The sequence below is a fragment of the Erpetoichthys calabaricus genome, chromosome 12 (genome assembly GCF_900747795.2).
Source record: "Erpetoichthys calabaricus chromosome 12, fErpCal1.3, whole genome shotgun sequence".
NCBI classification, from domain to species: Eukaryota; Metazoa; Chordata; class Cladistia; order Polypteriformes; family Polypteridae; genus Erpetoichthys; species Erpetoichthys calabaricus.
The window spans coordinates 4,188,670-4,212,744 of record NC_041405.2 but is presented as its reverse complement, the minus strand read 5'-3'; the positions used below and the strand labels follow the sequence as shown (position 1 = coordinate 4,212,744).

The following is a 24,075-nucleotide window of genomic DNA, read 5'->3' as shown; positions in this document are numbered from 1 at the left end:
CAAACCCCCATGACAGCCCCGGGCCTTCTCGTCTCGTTCTCTGTGACATTTTCGTCGCGCCTGGTGCTGCTCGCGTGTTTCTTTGTTGCCCTTTGGACCCTCAGTGGTCTCCTCCTACCTGCGCTCAGGTGCGGGCAGCCTCGTGGAATTGAAGGCTGAGCCTAGAAAGCGACCCCATGGTTAGTTGATATTTGGTGACGCGACGTAAACGACGACAGAATCTGCACACCTTGACATCTGGAGTAGCGCAATAATAAAAAAAAATAGATAAATAATAATAATCATCATAATAATAACAATAATAATAATAATCATCATCATAATAATAATAATAACAATAATCATCATAATAAAAACAATCATAATAATAACAATCATAATAATAATAATAATAATAACAATAATAATAATCATCATCATCATAATAATAATCATAATAATAATCATCATCATAATAATAATAACAATAATAATAATCATCAACATCATCATAATAATAACAATCATAATAATAACAATAAAAATCATCATCATCATTAGCGCAATAATAAAAAAAAATAGATAAATAATAATAATCATCATAATAATAACAATAATAATAATAATCATCATCATAATAATAATAATAACAATAATAATAATCATCATAATAAAAACAATCATAATAATAACAATAATAATAATAATAATAATAATAACAATAATAATAATCATCATCATCATCATAATAATCATAATAATAATCATCATCATAATAATAATAACAATAATAATAATAACAATAATAATAATCATCATCATCATCATAATAACAATCATAATAATAACAATAAAAATCATCATCATCATCATCATAATAATAATAATAATAACATAGTATCTTTGCCTTCCTTAAAGCACTTAATGTTAATGATTTACCGACAATACAATTTAACCCTACACATGCTGAATGGACTTATTTACTTATAGGCCCTTCTTCAGGCACATAATGACGTCACCAAAGGCCTCCCACCACTGCCTGTCGTGGTCCAGTTTCTCACTGGTGCCCCACCTGTGGTTCGTGGAGCCCACCATGAGCTCCAGGGGCCTCTTGTATAAATCGTGCTCAGGCTCTTAAATGTGTGCAAGTCATTTCTTACCAGCACAAAGTTGCCGTAAAGTTCCGCTGTAAGTCCTACGCAGACTTTTTTTTTTCGGTGTTGGCGTTTTAGCGACACCAGGTGGCAGGACAATGAAGTGAACAGAAAGTCACTGCGTGTTTCAATGATGGATATCCATCTGTCAGTTCATCCACTTTCTAACGGACCCCCGGGATGCGTGGGATTTCATGTGCGGACTTCCCAAGTGGTAACAACATCGGGTTGCACTGCGGTTAAGATTAGGGTTGGGGGGAGGAGTTATCCAACGCAAGTCAATTAGACCATGTGACAAAAACCTGCAATCCCATTGGCTGCCTAACAGAGGTCCGCAGCTGGACCCCCCTCTCTGTCGATTTCTATCGAGGATGGCTTGAGGACGTCTAAGTGGGCCTTGTCAGTCATCATCACCCTTACCCTTAATGATATCTAAATGACAGAGGATGTTTTTTGTTTCTACGTTTGTTGATGGATTTCAATTGCGTCAAAATCAATTTATTTTAAGCAGGTTAGAAAACATACGCATGGCGTGACATTCTGGTGCCACTTACTGGACCGCATGCTGCCAGCCATCACTGCATGAACAGTGGGAGGAGCGCCACGTATGAACATCCAACAAAATCATTAGCCTGAGCAGAGGATCGGAGCACAAACCAGCAGAATAAAATGTATGAGGACCCCCAGTGGTCTGTCACAGAGAAAGGCAACGGAGACAGAAGTTAAAATGGAGGAACATCCGCTTACTGCCAGACACGGCGCCTTCTCCCGCCTCTGCCCTCCGCCTCCATTGATGTGTTTCTGTAATCCACTCCCTTCAAAATGGCACCTCGTTGGTAGGTCCAGCTGAGGTGTTCCTGGGGGCTAGGAGGTCTGCCAATGGGCATCGCTTTGTTTGAGTGGAAGGGGGGCTCTGGGGAGTCTAACGCTTAAATGGCAATCCCACCACCAGAAAGTGTTTGGACCCCTTTACTGCGCCCCCCCCCCCCCCCCACAGTGTTACACACGTTCACACACTCGAGGGCTGTTAACAAGTAGACTAGAAGTGGGTGCTGCGTGGTTTGCTGTCCCAAAGTCATCAAAGCCAGTGAGGTGTCCACTCAACCGCCTGCGCAGGTCACACGGGGGGGGGGGGGGTTAGTGTAGCACTGGGGGGGCTCAAGTCATCCTTCCAAGACCATCTCCCCCCTGACACTCCTCTCACTCAGACCCCCCTACTCAGCTCTTCAATGTAATCCCATTAACAGCTCAGCTCTGGACAGCAGCAGGACCCCCAGGAGACCACAGGACACGTCCTTTTGTGATCACTCAGCCCACCGCTGGCACCGCGTAAAATTAATTCTTCAATTTAATTTGTAAAGATGGTAGAGTCTGTGAATGGCACCATAAAAGGATTGGCCTAATGATGGCCCTGAAAGGCGCTATATATGGGTGTAGTTTGCTTTGTAAAGTCTGTCATCACCACTGAGCTGACGTCTAGAGACGGACCACTTAGTTAAACTTGAGGGAGGTTTGCATAACCGGATAATTCATTTTGGGCTACCTTTTAGATTCAGAAGGTCCATCCATCTTCTAAACCCTCTCTGTGCGCAGGGTCACAAGGAAGCTGAATGACATCATCTCAGAGTCCCCTGCTCCCCCATTTTAATGACATCATTCAGGTGCCCGGGTTCCTTCACACATGGCGCTGGTTTCGATCTTTGAGACCTTCAGGTGCCAAGCGGCCCTTAAATGTGCCTTTGACTGAAGAGAACGTTCTGTCCGGCCGCCCGGTCGATGGAGAGGTGCATTGATGGTTGTCTTTCTGGAAGTTTCTGCCATCTCCACACAGGACCTCTGAAGCTCATCTGGAGTCACCATCAGGTTCTCAGTCAATTCTCCATACCGCATGGACCTTCTCCTGTGATTGCTCAACTTGGTCTGCCTGCTCTAGGAAGACTCAGACATGTTATGTTTAAGAATTATGGAGCCCCCCCGGGGGTGTGCACCCCAACACAGTCCCGTCTCAGAGCTCTGCAGGCAACTCCTTGAACCTCACGGCTTGGTTTTGTGCTCACCTGTGGGACCCCCTCTGGACAGCTGTGTGCCATTTACATCTAACTGACCACAGGTGGGCTCCACACTCCTCAGTGATGATCCATAGGATGAGATGCACCTGAGCTAAAAGCGGAGGGTTGGAACACCCGGGTCAACGTAACGTCCATCCATCCATCATCCAACCCGCTGTATCCTAACTACAGGGTCACGGAGTCTGCTGGAGCCAATCACAGCCAACAAAGGGCGCAAGGCAGGAAACAAACGCCGGGCAGGGTGCCAGCCCACCACAGTCAACGTAACATGGCGTTTAATTTTTTTTTTTTTTTTAATTCCTTAATACCTTGACAAAAAAATTTTAAATCCTGTTTTTGTTTGTCTTTTTTGGGTATTGAGTGCTGCTTGATGGGAAAAAAAGAAATTAAAAGATATGAAGAAAAAAGCGGCAACAAAACAAAATGTATAAAAAGTGAAGGCGCTATAACTCCATATAAGGACTGGCAGATGTAGCTATACATAGATCTGCTATCCGAAGGACTTGTACCTCACCTCTCAGGAAATGAAGATATAAAGAGAAAAACTGACCGCGAGTGTACGGGACAACCTCGGCCTTATTTGGAGCTCATTGCGGGCGGCAGCTTCGTATATCCGCTGCAAGTCTTCTGTCAATTAAACGATCGGGGCTGGGGGTGTGTGCGCGTGTGTGTGTGTGAGTGTGTGAGTGTGTGAGTGTGTGTGACGTCTCACTCAAATCCGGTCTTCTTCTTAGCAGGACGCACTTTTCTTCATCTCTCCACTCCTTCATCGATCCGGTCAGTCGGCGGTCCTCTCTTGGGACTCCAGCAGCAACAAACACCAGGAGGAGCCCCGCCCGCCTCGCAGCGCGCACTCGGCAGACACAATCGCCTGAAACCGAATGGACTGACGGGAAACGAGCGGCGGACAAGCCACTCGGCTTATGCGGCGCCCGACTCGGAATTAAGGGCGACATCGGAACAGAAGCGACAGCGACAGCGCTCGGGTCACCCGCGCGCCGCTGGGTGAGGATGACACGCTTCATACTGGGACTGCTGCTGGCCAGCGTCGTAGTCGGCGGAGCGAAAAGCGAAAGACCGCAATCAGTGGATGTCAGCAAGGGTGTGGTGAGTACCGTTAGGCGGGGACCGGCAGGGCGGGGGGCAACAACAATGGGGCTGAAGGAGAGGCGCTAGTGCGGACCGCATTGCTATCTGTCATAGAGTGCGTTACACGTCTGCTTATTTATGATGAATTTCCTTTTACACTCATTATATAGCGCCTTTCATGTCTATGGTATACTGTTTCATCAGCACGCACTATCTATCTCTCTATCTAATCCTGCCTACTATACCAAATTATATCTATCTATCTATTTTATAGCGCCTTTCATGTCTATGGTATACTGTCTCATCAGCACGCACTAACACAATGTCTATCTATCTATCTATCTATCTATCTATCTATCTATCTATCTATCTATCTATCTATTATATAGTGCCTTTCATATCTATCTATCTATCTATCTATCTATCTATCTATCTATCTATCTATCTATCTAATCCTGCCTACTATACCAAATTATATCTATCTATTTTATAGTGCCTTTCATGTCTATGGTATACTGTCTCATCAGCACACACTAACACAATATCTATCTATCTATCTATCTATCTATCTATCTATCTATCTATCTATCTATCTATCTATTCCTGCCTACTATACCAAATTTTATCTAGCTATCTATCTATTTTATAGCGCCTTTCATGTCTATGGTATACTGTCTTATCAGCACGCATTAACACAATGTCTATCTATCTATCTATTTTATAGCGCCTTTCATATCTATCTATGTTATAGTACCTTTCATATCAATCTAAAATATAGTTTCTTTCATATCTGTTATATATAGTGCCTTTAGGGTTATTATTTCTTCACTCTGCCAACTTTTTGAACCATCTTGATCCAAATGCGGGGCGCGGAGAGTCATCAGAGATAAAGTATCGGGGGTGAGTCAGGAGCAGGACCCGAAGGGGGCGCCCAATGAGGCTTCGGAGCTCACGTCGGGCCAATTAAGAAAACGCGCTTATTCGATGCAGGGGCGGACTTTGAAGAGGGGGGGCTGGCTGGGGGGCTTCTGCACTCCCGCACGTTTTTTTTTATTTTAATTTATATTTTTAAGCACCTTTTTAGGGATTTAATAAGCACAGAAAGAAAACCATGCCAAGCAAAACTGTTAATGACATAAATGACGTGCTGAAAACACATATTTTAAAGAAATTTCGAAATAACAGAAATTGTAGACCAAGCCCAAGCACCGAATCCCACAGGAATTCCCTGTCACTTCATTTGCACATTCGCACCTGCCGCACATCAACAGAACTCGAGTGTGTACCGTTAAGGACTTTATCAAACTAAAACTCCATCGTCGGTCCGCCTTTCACTGCAGTATTGAGAAGTTCGTGTCTATGAGTTTTTATCTTTGATCCTCGTAGTTGTTAAACTCAGCTATCTTGACGAATAATTGACAGGTGAAGAATCCTTAACTGCTTGACAGGTAGAGGCACTATATAACAGAAATAAAAAGCGCTGTATGATAGATGTGATATATAAGGGTACATAATTGAGGCATAAATAGATTTGTGTAAGGCCCTATGTATAGTTAGATAGGCAGATATGAAAGGCACTATATAATAGATCGATAGATAGATAGATATAATTTGGTGTAGTAGCCAGAGATAGATAGATAGATAGATCTGAAAGGCGCTATATAATACAGAGTTTGATCATTACACCCGACAGCTGTGTCTGATTCTCAGCCTGGTCGTCGTCTACTTGGACCTTCATGTTCTCCTCCCTGTTTCGTCTCTCAGTCGGACGTTAAGCCCACCGGTCAGGACAAGCGACAGGCTGACGTTGCTTCTCTCAAGTGGGCTTTCTGAGCTCCGACGCTGCCTGTCGCTCACTTCTGTCTTTTCCTTTTTCTTTCTTTTCTTTTTTTTTTCTTTGTTCTTATTGTCTGTCCCCTCTCAGGAGACATTAAAGGCCGCCGGCTTCTTTTCTTTCGCGGTTTCATGCGGCGGGTGACAGCCTGTCTTGGTGACATCCTTGCAGCCCAAGTCCCTTCAGGCCAATTACTGCAAGTGACAGGAGGGTCGCACTTTTTCCCCAGGAGACGCCCATTTGAAGCGCTCTCAGTCTGCCACATGGCTCCTGGCGCTATATGAGGAGCGGCTGTCTGGAGAGTTTGAGTAAAGCCGCCAGTGTTGATGTCACCCTGCTCTCATTTCCTTTATCTCGGCCAGTCAGTCGGTTATACTTCTTGCCGCATAGCGCCTTTCGCATTTTAGATGGTCACAAAGTAATCAGAATAAGCCTCGAAGCTTCAGAGCATCGGACAGTCCCGGGCTATCCGGGTTACTTCTGAAGTCCGTTTGTAGCCAACCCAATACTTTTGTTTAATCGGAGGCTTTACGGTTTCGTGTGTCCGAATGGCAGCGCTGGCGGTCCGTTTTCTTCATTTCATCCGTTTAGGCAACTGAAATGTCTCTTGAAATGTTGAGTGCGTCCTGGGATGAGATGGCAGCACACACCTGTTGAGATAGGTACTGAATTTGGGGCATACCTTCAAAAATGAGAAGCCCTAAACTTAAGGATATCCACCCTTCCACTGTTTTCGCTCCATTTACCTTAATGGCTGTTCGGGTGTTTTGGTGAAAGCAGATCTCCGTTATGTCCCAGGACCCTCCAACAGCTCACACAGCGCGCCCCCCACACTGTAAAAAAATGTTGTCCTTTTTAATTTTAAATTTTCTAGTGACCTGTTGCACTCAAAAATTTGAGTTCACCTAATTAAAGTTGTGTAAATTGATTATTTTGATTTGTGTTGACATCCTTACCATGTTGGCTCAAATAACAATAATAAGTTGTGTCAGTTACATTGTCGGTACTCATCAGATCAGCTTGTTGTTCTAACTACAAATTCTGTGTTGTATTAAATACTGTTGTTTAGTTTAGTTAACTACAAAGCCAGTACTAAAAACCAAGCCCAACTGTAAATTTTATGCTCTACAAATTAAAACTAATACAGAATTTATTGAATAATACAGGACAAAAACAAAATATTTTAAATATTTTATTGACCTATCACTTTAAATTCTTAACATTTATAACTTTGCAGCTGCAATATTACTGTGCATTTAAGAAAGAATGCTTTATGTAAGAGCAGTAGAATGGTGAAGGAATCCAGATTTAGAGACTTACTTAGAAAACAAATAAATCAAATAAGACAACAGAACATTTAACATTTAACATTTAACATTTAACGGTCCTGTTCAGCCTATATACATCGGACTTCCAATATAACTCAGAGTCCTGCCATGTGCAAAAGTTCGCTGATGACACTGCTATCGTGGGCTGTATCAGGAATGGGCTGGAGGAGGAGTATAGGGACCTAATCAATGACTTTGTTAAATGGTCCGACTCAAACCACCTACACCTGAACACCAGCAAAACCAAGGAGCTGGTGGTGGATTTTAGGAGGCCCAGACCCCTCATAGACCCAGTGATCATCAAAGGTGACTGTGTGCAGATGGTGCAGACCTAGAAATATCTGGGAGTGCAGCTGGATGATAAATTAGACTGGACTGCCAATACTGATGCGCTGTGTAAGAAAGGACAGAGCCGGTTATACTACCTTAGAAGGCTGGCGTCCTTCAACATCTGCAATAAGATGCTGCAGATGTTCTATCAGACAGTTGTGGCGAGCGCCCTCTTCTACGCAGTGGTGTGCTGGGGAGGCAGCATTAAGAGGAAAGACGCCTCACGCCTGGACAAACTGGTGAGGAAGGCAAGCTCTATTGTTGGCATGGAGCTGGACAGTTTAACATCTGTGGCAGAGCGAAGGGCGCTCAGCAGGCTCCTATCAATTATGGAGAATCCACTGCATCCACTAAATAATGTCATCTCCAGACAGAAGAGCAGCTTCAGCGACAGACTGCTGTCACTGTCCTGCTCCACAGACAGATTGAGGAGATCGTTCCTCCCCCAAACTATGCGACTCTTTAATTCCACCAGGGGGGGTAAACGTTAACATTTAACATTTTACATAGTTATTGTCTGTTTTTTTCACCTGTATTATTATCATTCTTTAATTTAATATTATTTATTGTATCAGTATGCTGCTGCTGAAGAATGTGAATTTCCCATCAGGATTAATAAAGTATCTATCTATCTATCTATCTATCTATCTATCTATCTATCTATCTATCTATCTATCTATCTATCTATCTATCTATCTATCTATCTATCTATCTATCTATCTATCTATCTATCTATCTATCTAATCCTGCCTACTATACCAAATTCTATCTATCTATCTATCTATCTATCTATCTATCTATCTATCTATCTATCTATCTATCTATCTATCTATCTATCTATCTATCTATCTATCTATCTATCTATCTATCTATCTATCTATCTAACAGTCAATTCCATTTAACTAAAACTGCGATCAAAGACTTTTTTTTTCTTCAAAAGCAGGGGCCCAAACTGACAAAATTAACTGGAATTGTCACACAGAAATTTGTATTATATTTGCAGATAGTTTGTTTTTTAGAGATTGCACTCTAGCAGTGTAGTCATTTCCAAGGTACTGGAACACTTTCTGGAGCACCACAAATGTGTATTTAAGGTTCTTGCGATAGTTCATGTTAAAAGCATAAAGTGAGCAAAACAGGACTGTAAAGGCATTTGTAAAGTTTCCCAGGTTCTCCATAACCACCTCCTCTTCAAGGACAATTACAACATTTACTGCACTGCACAGCAATCTTGAAGGGACGCCATTCCTGACCAACTCTAAAATTCCCATCGTAATGTTCCTTGCAGAATTCTACAAAAGACATGAATTAAAATTAGACACTTCATAAAAATGACCATTGTCATGAGTATCACATAAACTGTAAGAAGATATCAAAGGTCTGCGTATATTAATGCAAGTCACACCCCCATAAAACATCAAACTGATGCGCCTCAAAATGAGGAAAGCAAATTACCAGGATGGTTTTGAAATTGAGGCCAGCTCTGGCAGGTAGAAGGGAAGACTCAGAAGAACAATGTCTGTCCTGTGCGCTGTTAAGTCTGTGCTCTGTGAAAGAAAAGAAAAACAAAACCAACACAAGATAAGTCAATGAATGGAGGGAAAAGCGATTGCTTAGCTTATGATCCACAGATGAAGCTAAAAAGAAAAATCTAGATTACTCTGAAGTTGATACATTGGTAAAATGACTTTAGATACGTTATCTACCTGCATATCCTGTTTTTCTAGTAGATTCTCCATTTCCTCTTGAGCTCTGTACATCATAAGCAAGCCCACAGTAGAACTGTCCAGAGATGTTAGGAGTAACTTCATGATCAGCACACGTTATGTGTAGAAATTCTGCATAAACCAACGTGTAAGCAAGACAGCGAGTGAGGACTGAGATAATACACTTCAGAAACAAACCAAGGGTGTTGAAGACATTAAAGTGACATGTGGAATTTAATACTTACCTGTTCTTCAACACAAAGCCCTGGCCATCGTTGTTCAATTGTGTATAACTTTGGCTCATCCTGTTGCATGGAAAATTTACAAGAGCAGCACTGCATTGACTTTTGTTGAGAATTAAACATCTAAAATAAAAACAAAAAGTTATGTATTTAGGAGATTTTCAAACAATAAATTTACATATAAAGACTCAAACTAAAAACATAATGGTGCTTACATGAATCTGATCACTGACAGAGAATGTTATAAATTAAAGTGAAAGTTCACCCTGGGCAGACATACCCAGTGTTAAATTCAAACTGGAGTACTGCAGAGATGTGTTACAATGTGCTGAGAATGTTGTACAGTAATCCCTCCTCCATCGCGGGGGTTGCGTTCCAGACCCCCCCGCGAAATAAGAAAATCCGCGAAGTAGAAACCATATGTTTATATGGTTATTTTTATATTGTCATGCTTGGGTCACAGATTTGCGCAGAAACACAGGAGGTTGTAGAGAGACAGGAACGTTATTCAAACACTGCAAACAAACATTTGTCTCTTTTTCAAAAGTTTAAACTGTGCTCCATGACAAGACAGAGATGACAGTTCAGTCTCACAATTAAAAGAATGCAAACATATCTTCCTCTTCAAAGGAGTGCGCATCAGGAGCAGAGAATGTCAAAGAGATAGAGAAAAGCAGACAAATCAATAGGGCTGTTTGGCTTTTAACCCTTTGCGGTCGTTAGGCCAGAAAACTGGCCTTAGTAAAAAGTGCGCTATAGGTCGTCAGGCCACCGCTGGTGGCCCTGCAAGTTTCTGACCAATTTGCACAGTCGCCTGGTCGAGAAAAGTGGCCTGTGTTATTCCTACGTGCTTGAAAAAAATAACTGCTGTAATTATTGGCGTTTTTTCAATAATTAATTACGACTAATGTAGCGTGACGTTGAAAATTAAATACGACTGCAAAGGGTTAAGTATGCGAAGCACCGCGGCACAAAGCTGTTGAAGGCGGCAGCTCACACCCCCTCCGTCAGGAGCAGAGAAAGAGAGAGAGATAAATCAATACGTGCCCTTCGAGCTTTTAAGTATGTGAAGCACCGTGCAGCATGTCACGTCACGAAGCAGCTGCACAGAAGATAGCAACGTGAAGATAATCTTTCAGCATTTTTAGACGAGCGTCCGTATCGTCTAGGTGTGCGAACAGCCCCCCTGCTCACACCCCCTACATCAGGATCACAAATAGTCAGCGCAAGAGAGAGAGAAAGAAAAGTAAGTTGGGTAGCTTCTCAGCCATCTGCCAATAGCGTCCCTTATATGAAATCAACTGGGCAAACCAACTGAGGAAGCATTTACCAGAAATTAAAAGACCCATTGTCCTCAGAAACCCGCGAACCAGCAAAAAATCCGTGATATATATTTAAATATGCTTACATATAAAATCCGCGATGGAGTGAAGCCGCGAAGGGCGAAGCGCGATATAGCGAGGGATCACTGTACATATCATTCATAACATTAATTGATTACAAAGTTATTCTTAATAAAGCAAATATAAATATTAATCAACTTCTATACAAAGTAATGTCAGATCTGCTAGCTATATAACAAAGTAAGGTAAACTCTGTACCAAATGATTATTAATACCCAAACTTTCACTAAAAGAATAACAAAATGCATAATCTTAACTATACTGTTTGTTAGTTGATTGGTTTATTAAATGGAGAGAAAAAATGAAATGGGAAAAGCTTCCAAGGCATGCCTCAGTTGTCACACTGTGCAAGGATAAAAATAAAATGTGTAAAGCCAACCAGCTAGTTTTAAAATTGTAATTACCACAACATAAGTGTTATCAACAAATAGGCAATTGCATTAATGCATGTGCGCATGTGTATTATACAAGTTATATATATATATATATATATGTGTGGTTGTGTATTTATTACTGTTGTATCATCTCTTTATAGTTGTGCTATCTAAAATACATGTTGTTTTCTGTGTCTTTTTGCTTTTTGTTGTCGGTGGGCTTATGTGTTTTCATGTGCTCTTCAGCTTGATGTTTGCTGCTCATTGATTTGCCTTATGCAGAAGTTGTGTTAAGTAAGCCATGTGAAGTGTGTTTTGGTGTAGGAGCTCTGACACTACTTTGACATTCATGACGACACTTCGGGGGAAGATGAAATATTGGGCGCGTACTTAATATGCACTAACTAGGTTTTCCATGGCTGTTTTTTTAAAGTACGCTACCTGCCTCGCTTCTTCAAACTGAGGAATCAGAGATGACAGATCTGTATAAGTAGCTGGCGTAGGGTCACCACTTTTCCTCCAAAGTGCCAACAAAGCACGCGTGCAATCGGCAGGATACATAAAATGCTGGTTTCACTGCATTTCACATCTGAACACGCATCCTCCACGGTGACAGAATGAACCTTACAACAGGACTGGCGTCTTGTGCATTTACTGCTGAATTTACCGTAGATGCCAAAATAACGCAGGAAACCACCGCTGTGCTGACGCACCTTTACAGTAATCCACCAAAGTCCCGTACCTTACGATAGCGAGTGATTAAAGATCTACACAATAGTTTCTCAAAAAAGCGGAGGTTTGGACACGGGCTTGCAAAAAGCCTATGTCGGCTTACTCGAAAATGGCAAATGTGTCTGAAAGCAGATTGTAATCATAAAAGTGATGCATTTTGCTGCCCTGCAGAGCTGTGTTAAAAAGAGTAAGCAAATAATATTAACTTTACAGAAAACTAATTACCTTGCTGACCAAGTTAATGTTCAAAGTATTAATTGTTAAAATAACAGTGAACAAAGTATGGAATTTGCATTACTGAACAAAATTACACATATGTGTACAACTTCACTTACCTGTTAATGTATGACCGTTCATTTAACGTTGCTTTTGACAGATTAATGCACAGAAATTGCACAGTTCGTCGTTTGGAAAAATCCAGAATGTTTGAATTTACTCCTCAATTTGCGCATGCTCAGTAGATGAAAAGTACCAGGATTTTGCTCAGCCAACATGTATTTATTTGTCAAACCTGAAAAGCTGACTAAGTGCAGAAACATTATTTCACTTAATAAAATATTTTAAGTTGAATGGCAATTATTGCATATTCATCTATTCAACACATTTTTCTGTTTTAGGACAACATTTTTTAACTCAGTTGTTGCACCAACATTTTTTTCTTCATAACCACAAATTTTCCTTTCTTGGATTTTTTACAGTGCATCTTATCAGAACTTGTATAACATCCCATGGTTGATCTCCTCCTAGGACTGGCTTACCCGGTATGGCTACCTCCCTCCTCCAGACCCAATGACAGCGCAGCTGCAGACCAGAGAAGGGATCGAGGAAGCCATCAGAACTATGCAGAGGTTTGGGGGTCTGAAAGAGACTGGACAGATGGGTAAGAAATGTATATAACTGGGTTTGCTGAATAGTAACGGTGACGCCTTAACGGGGCAACTGTGGTAACCATTTTGTCGTTTACAGACGCCGCGACCCTGGCGCTGATGCAGAAGCCCCGCTGCTCCCTGCCCGACATCATCGGCACATCGGAGTTGCTGCGCCGCAGACGGCGGCGGAGACGCTACGCGCTCAGCGGGCTGCTGTGGCAGAAGAAGAGCCTAACGTGGAAGTGAGTGCGACCCGACTGCGCCACCTGGTGATGTACAGGCGCTAGCACCGGCATGAGGGACCCGCAACTGTTAGGGTCTCTGTCTGGGAAAGTAGATAGATAGATAGATAGATAGATAGATACTTTATTAATCCCAATAAGTGACACTGGCTGGCAGACACAAGGACACTGAGAACACAATCCGAGGAGAGACTCCACACGCGAGTTTGATGAAAACACTGAAATATCTAAAATCGGTTCTTAATGTTTACGATCTTAATGTTCGTAAATAGAAATCGACATCCCAGCGGGGTCTCATCCGCTCAAAGAAAATCCAACTTGAAACCGGCGTCAAAGACGGAACTTCAGCGCCCCCTTGTGGTCAGCTCGTGTAGTCGTCCATTAGCCGGAGCGAAAGCCGCAACTGAAGCCCGCGTCTCAAAGCAGGCGACTTTCAGTTGTAACCTTCATTTACATAAGCCTAGCTGATGGCGCGCTCCCCTGAAGTCTCATGTGACATTCCTAACGACTGAGACCACCCAAACCAAAACCAAACCGAGTCTCTGTGTGCAGGCATCATTTCATCCGACATCCCAAAAGACGTGCTAAACTGGCGCTTCTAAGGGGGTCCCACATGTGCCCTGTGTCGCTTAAATGTCAGTAAATAAGTTTCCTCCTCACAATAGATAATGAAAGGCACTATATATAATGGAAGGTGCTATACATATCGAGCTATGAAAAAAAAAAATCCCCCTACGCTTGCATTGAAAAGTGCCCCATGCAGGTGTGGCACCCACCTTGCCCTCGAAGTTGTGGATATCGGTTTCGGCCCCCAACACCTTGAATTTGACTAAACAGTTCTGACAATCTATCGTGCCATCCATTTTGTAAATCCGCTTATCCGGAATGGGAGTGTGGGGAAGATGAAGCCTAACCCGTCAAGCGTCGGGTGCAAGGTAGAACAATGCCAGGGCAGGTGCCAAGGCGTCGCAGGGTGATCACGGTCCCCCTAACCGGCATGTCTTTGGAGTCTGTGAGGACATCCACGGGCACCTTTGAGAAGAATGTTTAGTTATTTGAAAGTTTTGTTTAGTACAGTACACCAAAAATGTAGCAACTACAGCGACATCTGGTGGTGATCATCGTGAAATGCTTATTTTTCTAACGTAACTTCTTCTTTTTTTGGTTACTTTTCAATTTTTTTTTCCTGACAGGGTACACACTTACCCCAAATCTGAGCAGAACAAAAACTTGGATTCTCGGACCATTGACTCCATCATGTACTATGCTCTTAAAGTATGGGGGGATGCAGTGCCACTCACCTTCCAGCAGCTCTCTCCGCGAGGCTCGGTGACTCCAGATATCGTGGTGGACTTCAGCAGCTCCTACCATGATGACGGCTACCCATTCGATGGTGCCGGTGGCACACTGGCACATGCATTTTTCCCTGGCGAACACCCCATTTCAGGTGACACCCATTTCGATGATGAAGAAACCTGGACAATTCTACAGCAAGGAGGTAGGCACGATTTTATTGTCGCTGACCATTAGAGGTTCTGCTCGCTGGCCAATGCTGTGGTCATTAGTAGAGTTCTGTCCAGGCAGGATGACAGATTTTTGTGGACGAGGTTCTACAATTTCATCTGAGTCAGTTCTATCCAGATCATAGTGAGTTTGGTTGGGAGAGGTTCGAGGTGGTCTCAGTGATATCAGACTGTCAGACCTCAGGGGCTCTCGTATGGTCAAGAGGTCTGTGCCAGGGTAGGTCCAGTCAGATATCAATAAATAAGTTGGGTCAAGTCTGGCTGAATCTCAGCAGGTTTGGATGTGTCCATGTCTCATGGATTTTACTTGGGAAAGGTTGGACCAGACTTCAACAACCCCATCTTTGCTAGCTGTGGAACAGAGATCAGAAGGGGGGGCTCAGTCAGATCTCAGTGATGTCCATAGGCACAGGTCTGGTCAGATCACTAGGGAGGATCACATCTGTTCAGGTAGCAGTTAGCTCAGCAGGTTCAGGTCTGGTCAGATATTGGTGATCTCAGCTCGGTCTCAAGTAGCTCCACACTGGTCAGCTGAGACAGGTCTGTCCAGATCACAAGTACGTTCTAAGCTCAGCTGGACAACATCTATTTGTTTAGCAGTTCAAGATCTGGTCAGAGCTTGGTGATTTCACATCAGGCACATTTGGGCAGAAAGGAGAAGCTCAGCTGGTCGAGGTCTAGTCAGATTTCGTTATGTTCAGCATATTAAACTCTGGTCAGATATTGGTGATCTCAGGTTGGGGAGGCCTGGTCAGATATGTGAAGCCTGATCAGAATTTGGCGAGCTCAGCAGGTTCAGGTCTGGTCAGATAAAGGTGGTTTCAAGCCAGGGAGGTCTGGTCAGAAATTATCACACATGAACAGTCTCACATGTGACAAATTTAGGTGGAGTTTAGGTGGGACAGATCTCAACAGTCTGAGCTGGGACAGGTTTTCTCAAATTCTGGTAATGTCTACCAGAACGGGTCTGTAGCAGTCTCAGTCAGGTCAGTCCTGGCCAGACTGTGGTCAGCTAAACAGATCATGGTCTGGTCTCCTTTGGGTAAAATCTTAGTAACATGGTAACATCTGAGCAATCTGATCCATGACAGATCTGCTCAGAGATCAGTAATTTCAGCCAGGACAGATCGGTCAGATATCAGCAATTCCAGATCTGGTCAGATTTCAATAATCTTAGCAATGGTGGGGTGAGGTCTGGTCAGATTGGAGTCACCCGAGTCTGGTCAGATTCTGTCAACTTTCACCTCAATAGATCTGGTCAGATTTCAGTCAGCTCAGTAGGTTAAGGTCAGGTCAGATATCAACAGTCTCAACCTGGGACAGGTCTGGTCAGATCTGAGTAATCTGAGTTGGGACAAGTCAGGTCTGAATTTGGAAATGTTCACCAGGACAGGTCATGTTTTACCAATCTAGGGTACGTTTTGTTGAGACAGTAATGAGCTCAGAAGGTTAAGGTCTGCTCAGAAATCAGCAATCTCAGACAAACTGGTCATCTCAGATGGGTCGTGTCTGGTCAGACTTTTAGTTATCCGAGTCAGGACAGGGCTGGTCCAATGTGAGTAATCTCAGCGGTGGTGGTGGTGACCTGACTGGGTTAGGTCTAGTCAGATTTCAGCAGATTAAACTCTGGGCAGATATCTGCAGTCTGAACTAAGTCGGGTCTGGAGAGATTTTGAGGATATCAGGCAGGTTCAGTCTGGTCAGATCTTGCGGAGGCCAATTACTTAACAGATATATAAAAAAGATTTCAACTAGTCAGACCTTCCCAATTCCAGCAAGGTCATTTCTGAGCAGATCTCACCAAGTTCAATAAAGTCTACTTAAAGGTGCATGATCAGACCTCGGGGTGGTGGAAGTCAGTTCTCCTTAAGGAGGGTAGGAGGGTCAGATTTGCTCAGCAGTCATTTTGATCTTAGAGTAGACAGCAGGGTCCCATCAGGCTGGTTCTGCTTCACCAACCTTTGTTTTTTCTCTTTTCCAGCTGACCAGGGCACAGACTTGTACACGGTGGCCATCCACGAGTTTGGACATGCTCTTGGTCTGGCTCACTCATCTTCTTCTAGCTCCATCATGGCTCCCTACTATCAAGGACCGGTGGGTCATCCGACCACCTTCCAGCTGCACACTGATGATCTCCAAGGGATCCAGCAGTTGTATGGTTGGTAGGCCGGTTTGGGAAAAGGGGAGTGGCTGTCAACACGTGGGCTTTGGGACATTTGTCATACGGTTACTGTTATTACTTCTTCTAATCTAATGGAATTTTGCTATGTGATGATGGATTTGGCTGGTGGGGTGGATGTCCTCCTTTGTTTTGCTTGTTGGCACTGAAAGCAAATATCGGAAAGCACCTCACCTCCTGAGGCCTGGATGTAATGCTCCCTTGTTGGTCTTCATGTAAGGACAACATGGACTTGAAAAAGTGGAAATGTGTTCTCTGATGCTAGTTTGATGCATTCGTTGGTCCAGCATGTTCAATCTTCTAATGCTGACCAGAAGCTCAAAAATTTTAGGAGTGAGGTTCTGGACCAGGATGGAGTTTTCTTCACTCTCAGGGTCCTGAAATTCATTTTCAGCAACAAACTCCTAACCTTGACTTTTCTTTCTACAGGTAGGAAGGACTCCCCAAGCAAGCCCACCACTCAGACGATGACAACACCAGCTCTGCCTAAGGTCCCCAGCCAACCTCCACCGAGGGCTACGCGCTTGTGAGTTCTTTTAAAAAAAAGAGATGAGAGTTATGAGTTGGGAGCTTTGGTTTCAATCTTCATGGGTGTTGGCCGACATTGATGTGATGCACTTGGCCACTTGGGTATCTTGATCACTCACCGGTGTCGTAGTCCCAAGTTTGGCAGCACCCTTAAAATCGGGGGCCTTTCAACAGCCACTGCTTGGTCAGTGGAAGCCCCTTGTGTTGCCCTCCACATTATCTTGAGCTGCTAGCAATTCTACTTCTTGTTAGGCTGTGGTTCTTCCATGACTAGTGGCTCTTCAGCCTCTACCATTGACTACTGAATCTCAGACCTCTTACACCGATGGCTTGGCTATCGCTATTGTTGGTCACTCAAAGGTTTGGAGCATTCAGTCCAAACTAAATGAAGGAATGGAGACCATTGTGGTGCTTGTTCAATTGGAAGTTCCTCAGATGGTTCTGGTTCTCTGGTTGCATTAAACTGGTGGATCCTCAACTGTCTTTTTCACATCAGTGTGGTGTTTCTAAATCGTTGAGGTGATTATCTTCACCAAGTTTAGGGCTGCCCTTTGGTCTTAACGCCAGTGTGGAAGGGGTAGAAGTATCTGAACGTGTTTCATAAAGAATTTGTTGCTGCTGGGTTATGACAAATGGGTTCTGAGATGTTTCAGGTAAGGAAGTCAGATGTTTTTGAGGCCAAATGGTTCTACTCATTAATCGTGGCCCTGGAGAGCGGTGGCGTTTGCCATGTTGATTAGAGGGCTCTGCACACAGGACAATAAGGACCATAGAAACCTCAAACCCCAATATTCATCATCCATGAGCAGTCCTTGCTTTTTAATAAACTGATGCTTCTTCAACCAGTGATCGTCACCCACTCTGTTAACCTGGTGGTTCCTCATCCATGAATCTTCCTCGTTCTTATTCACAGTAGCTGATCATTAACTGCCAACAGTTCTTGCTCGTGTTGAACTGATCATCTCTTAACAGTTGAGATCTCACCAACAAGTGTGAACGGTTCTTGTTTTTATTAAACCGACGTCTCGTCAACTGCTAACTAATCCTAGTCCTGCTGAAGTGTTTTTGCCTTCAGGGTTCCTTAAATTGGTGGCTCACAGGCTCGTAACAATCCTGCACTCTAGCGATGGACCATCCATGTTGATGATCCAAGCTCAAAATGTTCTCCAATCTGGTCCAACACTTCAGATCTCAAGTAGCAGTACGATCTTCCGAAAAAAAAACGTATTATCATACATCATCTGAATCTGTAAAAAGGGGGCCAGGGTTCAGTCCCATTCCAACTTTGTCCCCATTACTCTAAACACAGCCACATCTTACTTTGTTATCTTCTGTCCCACAGCCCACAACCAAACCTGCCAAACCGCTGCCTGGGGGGCTTTGATGCTATCGCCAACATCCGAGGAGAGGTGTTCTTCTTCAAGAGTAAGTAAAACGCTTTGGGGCACTGCAAGTGAAATGGACCAAAGCCGCAGATCGGGTGCTAGGGCTGCAGCGGTGCCTCACGCCATTCATGTATTTGTATTTCCGCCTGCTCGATTATTGTATGTAATTTCAAATTGATCCCACGTGCTTCCAAGTGTTATTTTGATTTTGAAGTGCGGAGCCACCATTAGAATTGGCCCTCTTGGGTGCCACCGCCGCCACCACCTGAGAGGACCATTAAAGACTGCAGTTCATGTCTGTTTGTACGCTCAGTTTTGTTTGCCCTTTTGGACTGGTGGTTTAGTTAAGTTTATTATTTTGTTGAGGTCTAATATTTAACCGCTATATCTGGATATACTGTAGGTATTTGGGGTTGTAGAATCCATTTTCTAATGATTATGTATTTCCAAATACATCTTTTTTTTCCTGCAAACCTCCCCATTGATCAGTGGTTGCTACAACATTGCTGTCCAATAACCCTCGGAGGTGTCCAGGGCTGATGTTTTCACTGAGACACGATAAAAGGTCGACACTTTGTAGTTCCTGGTGACCAGAGTTTCCGGAGAAATCTACAGAATTCTTTGTGTGATTGCTGTTAAGAGTTCCTTTTTTCAGGTATCATCTTAGATTTTTGGTTTAGCAATTAGGAACGAGGTAAGATTGTTACAAATCCTATCTCTTCTGCTTGCATTTTGGAGGTCTCTTTTTCCAGCCACCTTCATAATTCTAACATTTGCCCTTTTTCTCGGCTGACAAAACAGCTTTTATTTCAAAGCTGAAGGGAGGTTCTTGAAAACATGGCGGAGTTGAAGTGTTTATCACCCTTGGGCTTGGTTTAGTGATTCCAGTTTTGGTTCTTGTTCTCCTTTAGTCTTTGGACTGGCCAGTTTCACCATCGTTGAACTGCACGTTCCTTCATTCACCTTCAATAAACACATCTTTTGAGAAGCCTGTTTTCCTGATCTCCTCATCCTCCTCCATCTCCCTTGACCTCAACTAAACAATCTCCACTTTTCTACACAGATGAGTTTTTTTGGAGGATACAGCGGACTGGCTCCCTCGTCTCCCTTAATCCAGCTCAAGTTTCCAACTTCTGGAAAGGTCTTCCTAAGAATTTCAAAAAGATAGATGCAGTTTATGAGCGGCCAGGAGACAGCAAAATTGTCTTCATTATCAGTGAGTTTGACTGCTGGGAACCCAACATGTAAAGTACAAATGAACTTCCTCTACCCAAACTTCTTTTGCTGTTACAGGAGACCAGTACTGGCTGTTTAAGGATACAACGGCACTGCCTGGATACCCTCGTTCACTTACCGAATTTGGTCTGCCTTCTGGGGGAGTTGATGCCGCCTTCATCTGGGCTCACAATGGCAAAACATACTTTTTCCGTGGCAAGCATTTCTGGAGGTATGATGAGCAGAAAAGGACCATGGACCAGGGATACCCAAAAGAAGTGTCACTGTGGCAGGGCATTCCAGAGGATCTGGATGATGTCATCAGTTGGGGAGAAGGTAAGTATCGCTACTTAGGAATTCATTTGAGGTGTTATCCTATAGTGGCTGACTTGCTCGCCAAAACTGGCAGCTACACCACGAAGACCCGTGGGCCTGGCAAGCTAAGGATGTTACACCCGACAAGGCGTACTTCTTCCAAATAAACTTCCATTAATCGACAATCAAAATAAGCCAAACAACAAACCATATGCAAAATAATAAGGTCAGTATTAAACATTAATAATAAATTTTAAAAAAAGAAACAAACTCCAAACAAAATATATATACATACATACAGTGCATCTGGAAAGTATTCACAGCACATCACTTTTTCCACATTTTGTTATGTTACAGCCTTATTCCAAAATGGATTAAATTCATTTTTTCCTCAGAATTCTACACACAACACCCCATAATGACAACGTGAAAAAAGTTTACTTGAGATTTTTGCAAATTTATTAAAAATAAAAAATTGAGAAAGCACATGTACATAAGTATTCACAGCCTTTGCCATGAAGCTCCAAATTGAGCTCAGGTGCCTCCTGTTTCCCCTGATCATCCTTGAAATGTTTCTGCAGCTTCATTGGAGTCCACCTGTGGTAAATTCAGTTGACTGGACCTGATTTGGAAAGGCACACACCTGTCTATAGAAGGTCCCACAGTTGACAGTTCATGTCAGAGCACAAACCAAGCATGAAGTCAAAGGAATTGTCTGTAGACCTCTGAGACAGGATTGTCTCAAAGCACATATCTGGGGAAGGTTACAGAAAAATTTCTGCTGCTTTGAAGGTCCCAATGAGCACAGTGGCCTCCATCATCCGTAAGTGGAAGAAGTTCGAAACCACCAGGACTCTTCCTAGAGCTGGCCAGCCATCTAAACTGAGCAATTGGGGGAGAAGGGCCTTAGTCAGGGAGGTGACCAAGAACCTGATGGTCACTCTGTCAGAGCTCCAGAGGTCCTCTGTGGAGAGAGAACCTTCCAGAAGGACAACCATCTCTGCAGCAATCCACCAATCAGGCCTGTATGGTAGAGTGGCCAGACGGAAGCCACTCCTTAGTAAAAGGCACATGGCAGCCTGCCTGGAGTTTGCCAAAAGGCACCTGAATGACCTTCAGACCACGAGAAAGAAAATTCTCTGGTCTGATGAGACAAAGATTGAACTCTTTGGTGTGAATGCCAGGTGTCATGTTTGGAGGAAACCAGGCACCGCTCATCACCAGGCCAATACCATCCCTACAGTGAAGCATGGTGGTGGCAGCATCATGCTGTGGGGAACTGGGAGACTAGTCAGGATAAAGGAAAAGATGACTGCAGCAATGTACAGAGACATCCTGGATGAAAACCTGCTCCAGAACGCTCTTGACCTCAGACTGGGGCGACGGTTCATCTTTCAGCAGGACAACGACCCTAAGCACACAGCCAAGATATCAAAGGAGTGGCTTCAGGACAACTCTGTGAATGTCCTTGAGTGGCCCAGCCAGAGTCTAGACTTGAATCCGATTGAACATCTCTGGAGAGATCTTAAAATGGCTGTGCACCGACGCTTCCCATCCAACCTGATGGAGCTTGAGAGGTGCTGCAAAGAGGAATGGGCGAAACTGGCCAAGGATAGGTGTGCCAAGCTTGTGGCATCATATTCAACAAGACTTGAGGCTGGAATTGCTGCCAAAGGGGCATCGACAAAGTATTGAGCAAAGGCTGTGAATACTTATGGACATGGGATTTCTCAGTTTTTTTAATAAATTTGCAAAAAACCTCAAGTAAACTTTTTTCATGTTGTCGTTATGGGGTGTTGTGTGTAGAATTCTGAGGAAAAAATGAATTTAATCCACTTTGGAATAAGGCTGTAACATAACAAAATGTGGACAAAGTGATGCGCTGGGAATACTTTCCGGATGCACTGTATGTATATATCTATATATCACACCCCAACCAACCCCAAAAGTGTCCTGTGGAAGTATACTAATAAAAAGAAAAGGTGCAGCACAAAGTTAATACACAATACAAACCCTCCCTCGACCACACACTGAACACGAACTCACAAAGACACACAAAGCACGAAACGCACATAAAAGTCTGGAAGATTTAACGGAAAATGGATAATGTTTGTGAACCTGGTTCAGCTGGAAAAATAGTCCTATGGAAATTACACGGATGATAATGATGGCCTGCTCCTCTCCCCAAACAACAAGAAACAGTCTCACCGTGCTTATCCTCGGTACATGGCGTAATCCAGAACCTCGGGGTTTTGCGGTGAAAAGATATTGTTGTCAGGTGTTGAAAGTGACAGGTAGACAGATAGGGGGAATGATTCGGATCACTGCTTTTCCTGGCTCTGTAATGAATTGGCGGTCTAGTAGAACGGGACGTTTTTTTTTTTTTTTCTTTCTGTCCATCCATTTAAATAGTGAATGATCGGATGCAGGCGATGGAATTGACAGGACCAATTATCGTTAGGGGGCCTTGGTTCCACAGTGTTATCCCCCCCATTGTTTCCAGGGGAGCATCTTTACATAGACACACAAACCATGTAAACAGGACAACGTTACGAATGACGGGACACAGCACAAAATACATTCACAATGACATTAATCATGTAGCACTGCTACAATCCTTCATCTTCATTGGTCATCATCCCTAAGAGAGCAAGATGTGACTTGAATTACTCAACACCCTTCTCAGCCAGTGGAGCTAAAGAAGAATTTCCTTGGTTATTAACCATTTTTACAGCTGTTGTCGATCCCATGATGAGGAAGTCATGCGGCCCGCTATGTCATCACACTCTGCCTAAAGAAAAGGCCGGCGTTATTACTTAGGGTGTCGGCTTTGGACTATTTGTAATGACAGTTCGGAGGAGCAACCACCTCTATTCTGTCACAAGACTTTAACTTCTCTTGGCTTGTGCAGGCAACAAAGCCTACTGCTTGAATTTGGGGGCCAGGCCTGCTTTTTGTTTTTAAGACATTTCTAGCCCATCATTGGAGTTTTGATGTCTAGTTTTTGAGGTGAAGCCTTTTTGAATTTTGTGTGAGCAGTGGCAATATTAAAATGGTTGCTTACAGAGAAATCTGCCACCCAGTCAGAAATTAGGCCAATAAACTGTTCATTTAAAAAAAACAGTGCCCCCCCCCCCCCATTGCAAAGTGGCCTGATTTTTCATTAAATAACCCACTCTCTTTTTCTTCCCCTACAGCTGGTGATACGTATTTCTTCAAGGGTAACGAGTACTGGATTCAGAAAAAAGGTGGGATAGACCAAGCAATAGGCACATCCAAATCAGTGGCAGTGGACTGGATGAGATGCTCTCCACGGCCTACAGCCAGTCAGCCCCCAGTCAAGAACCCCAGATCTAAGGACAAAGTTTGCACCTGTGACTTTAATGCTGGGACAGGCCTTCTGGCCAGCACATTAAGCTACTGGCTGGTCATCCTCTTTGTTTTGCCCTTAATGGTATCTCTTTAATGATGTGCTGATTGTTTTTTTGTTGGCTACATGGTCAGAAGCATGAAGAAAATGATTATTTTTTTTGTTATTTATTTCTTTTCAAAATGGCATAAAGATTTTTTTAATGTAAC

General features: G+C 43.4%; 1 protein-coding gene across 1 annotated transcript; it reads left to right on the top strand.

The window, feature by feature from the left end:
* Positions 1-3,907: 3,907 nt before the first annotated feature.
* On the top strand, positions 3,908-24,074 carry mmp25a (matrix metallopeptidase 25a). The gene is made up of 10 exons (XM_028814909.2): positions 3,908-4,309; positions 12,988-13,120; positions 13,207-13,351; positions 14,545-14,849; positions 16,856-17,032; positions 17,483-17,579; positions 18,924-19,006; positions 20,030-20,182; positions 20,260-20,517; positions 23,694-24,074. Exons 1-10 carry the CDS (start codon positions 4,214-4,216, stop codon positions 23,960-23,962), a joined length of 1,716 nt encoding a protein of 571 aa, XP_028670742.1. The 5' UTR covers positions 3,908-4,213; the 3' UTR covers positions 23,963-24,074.
* The last annotated feature ends 1 nt before the right edge of the window (position 24,075 follows it).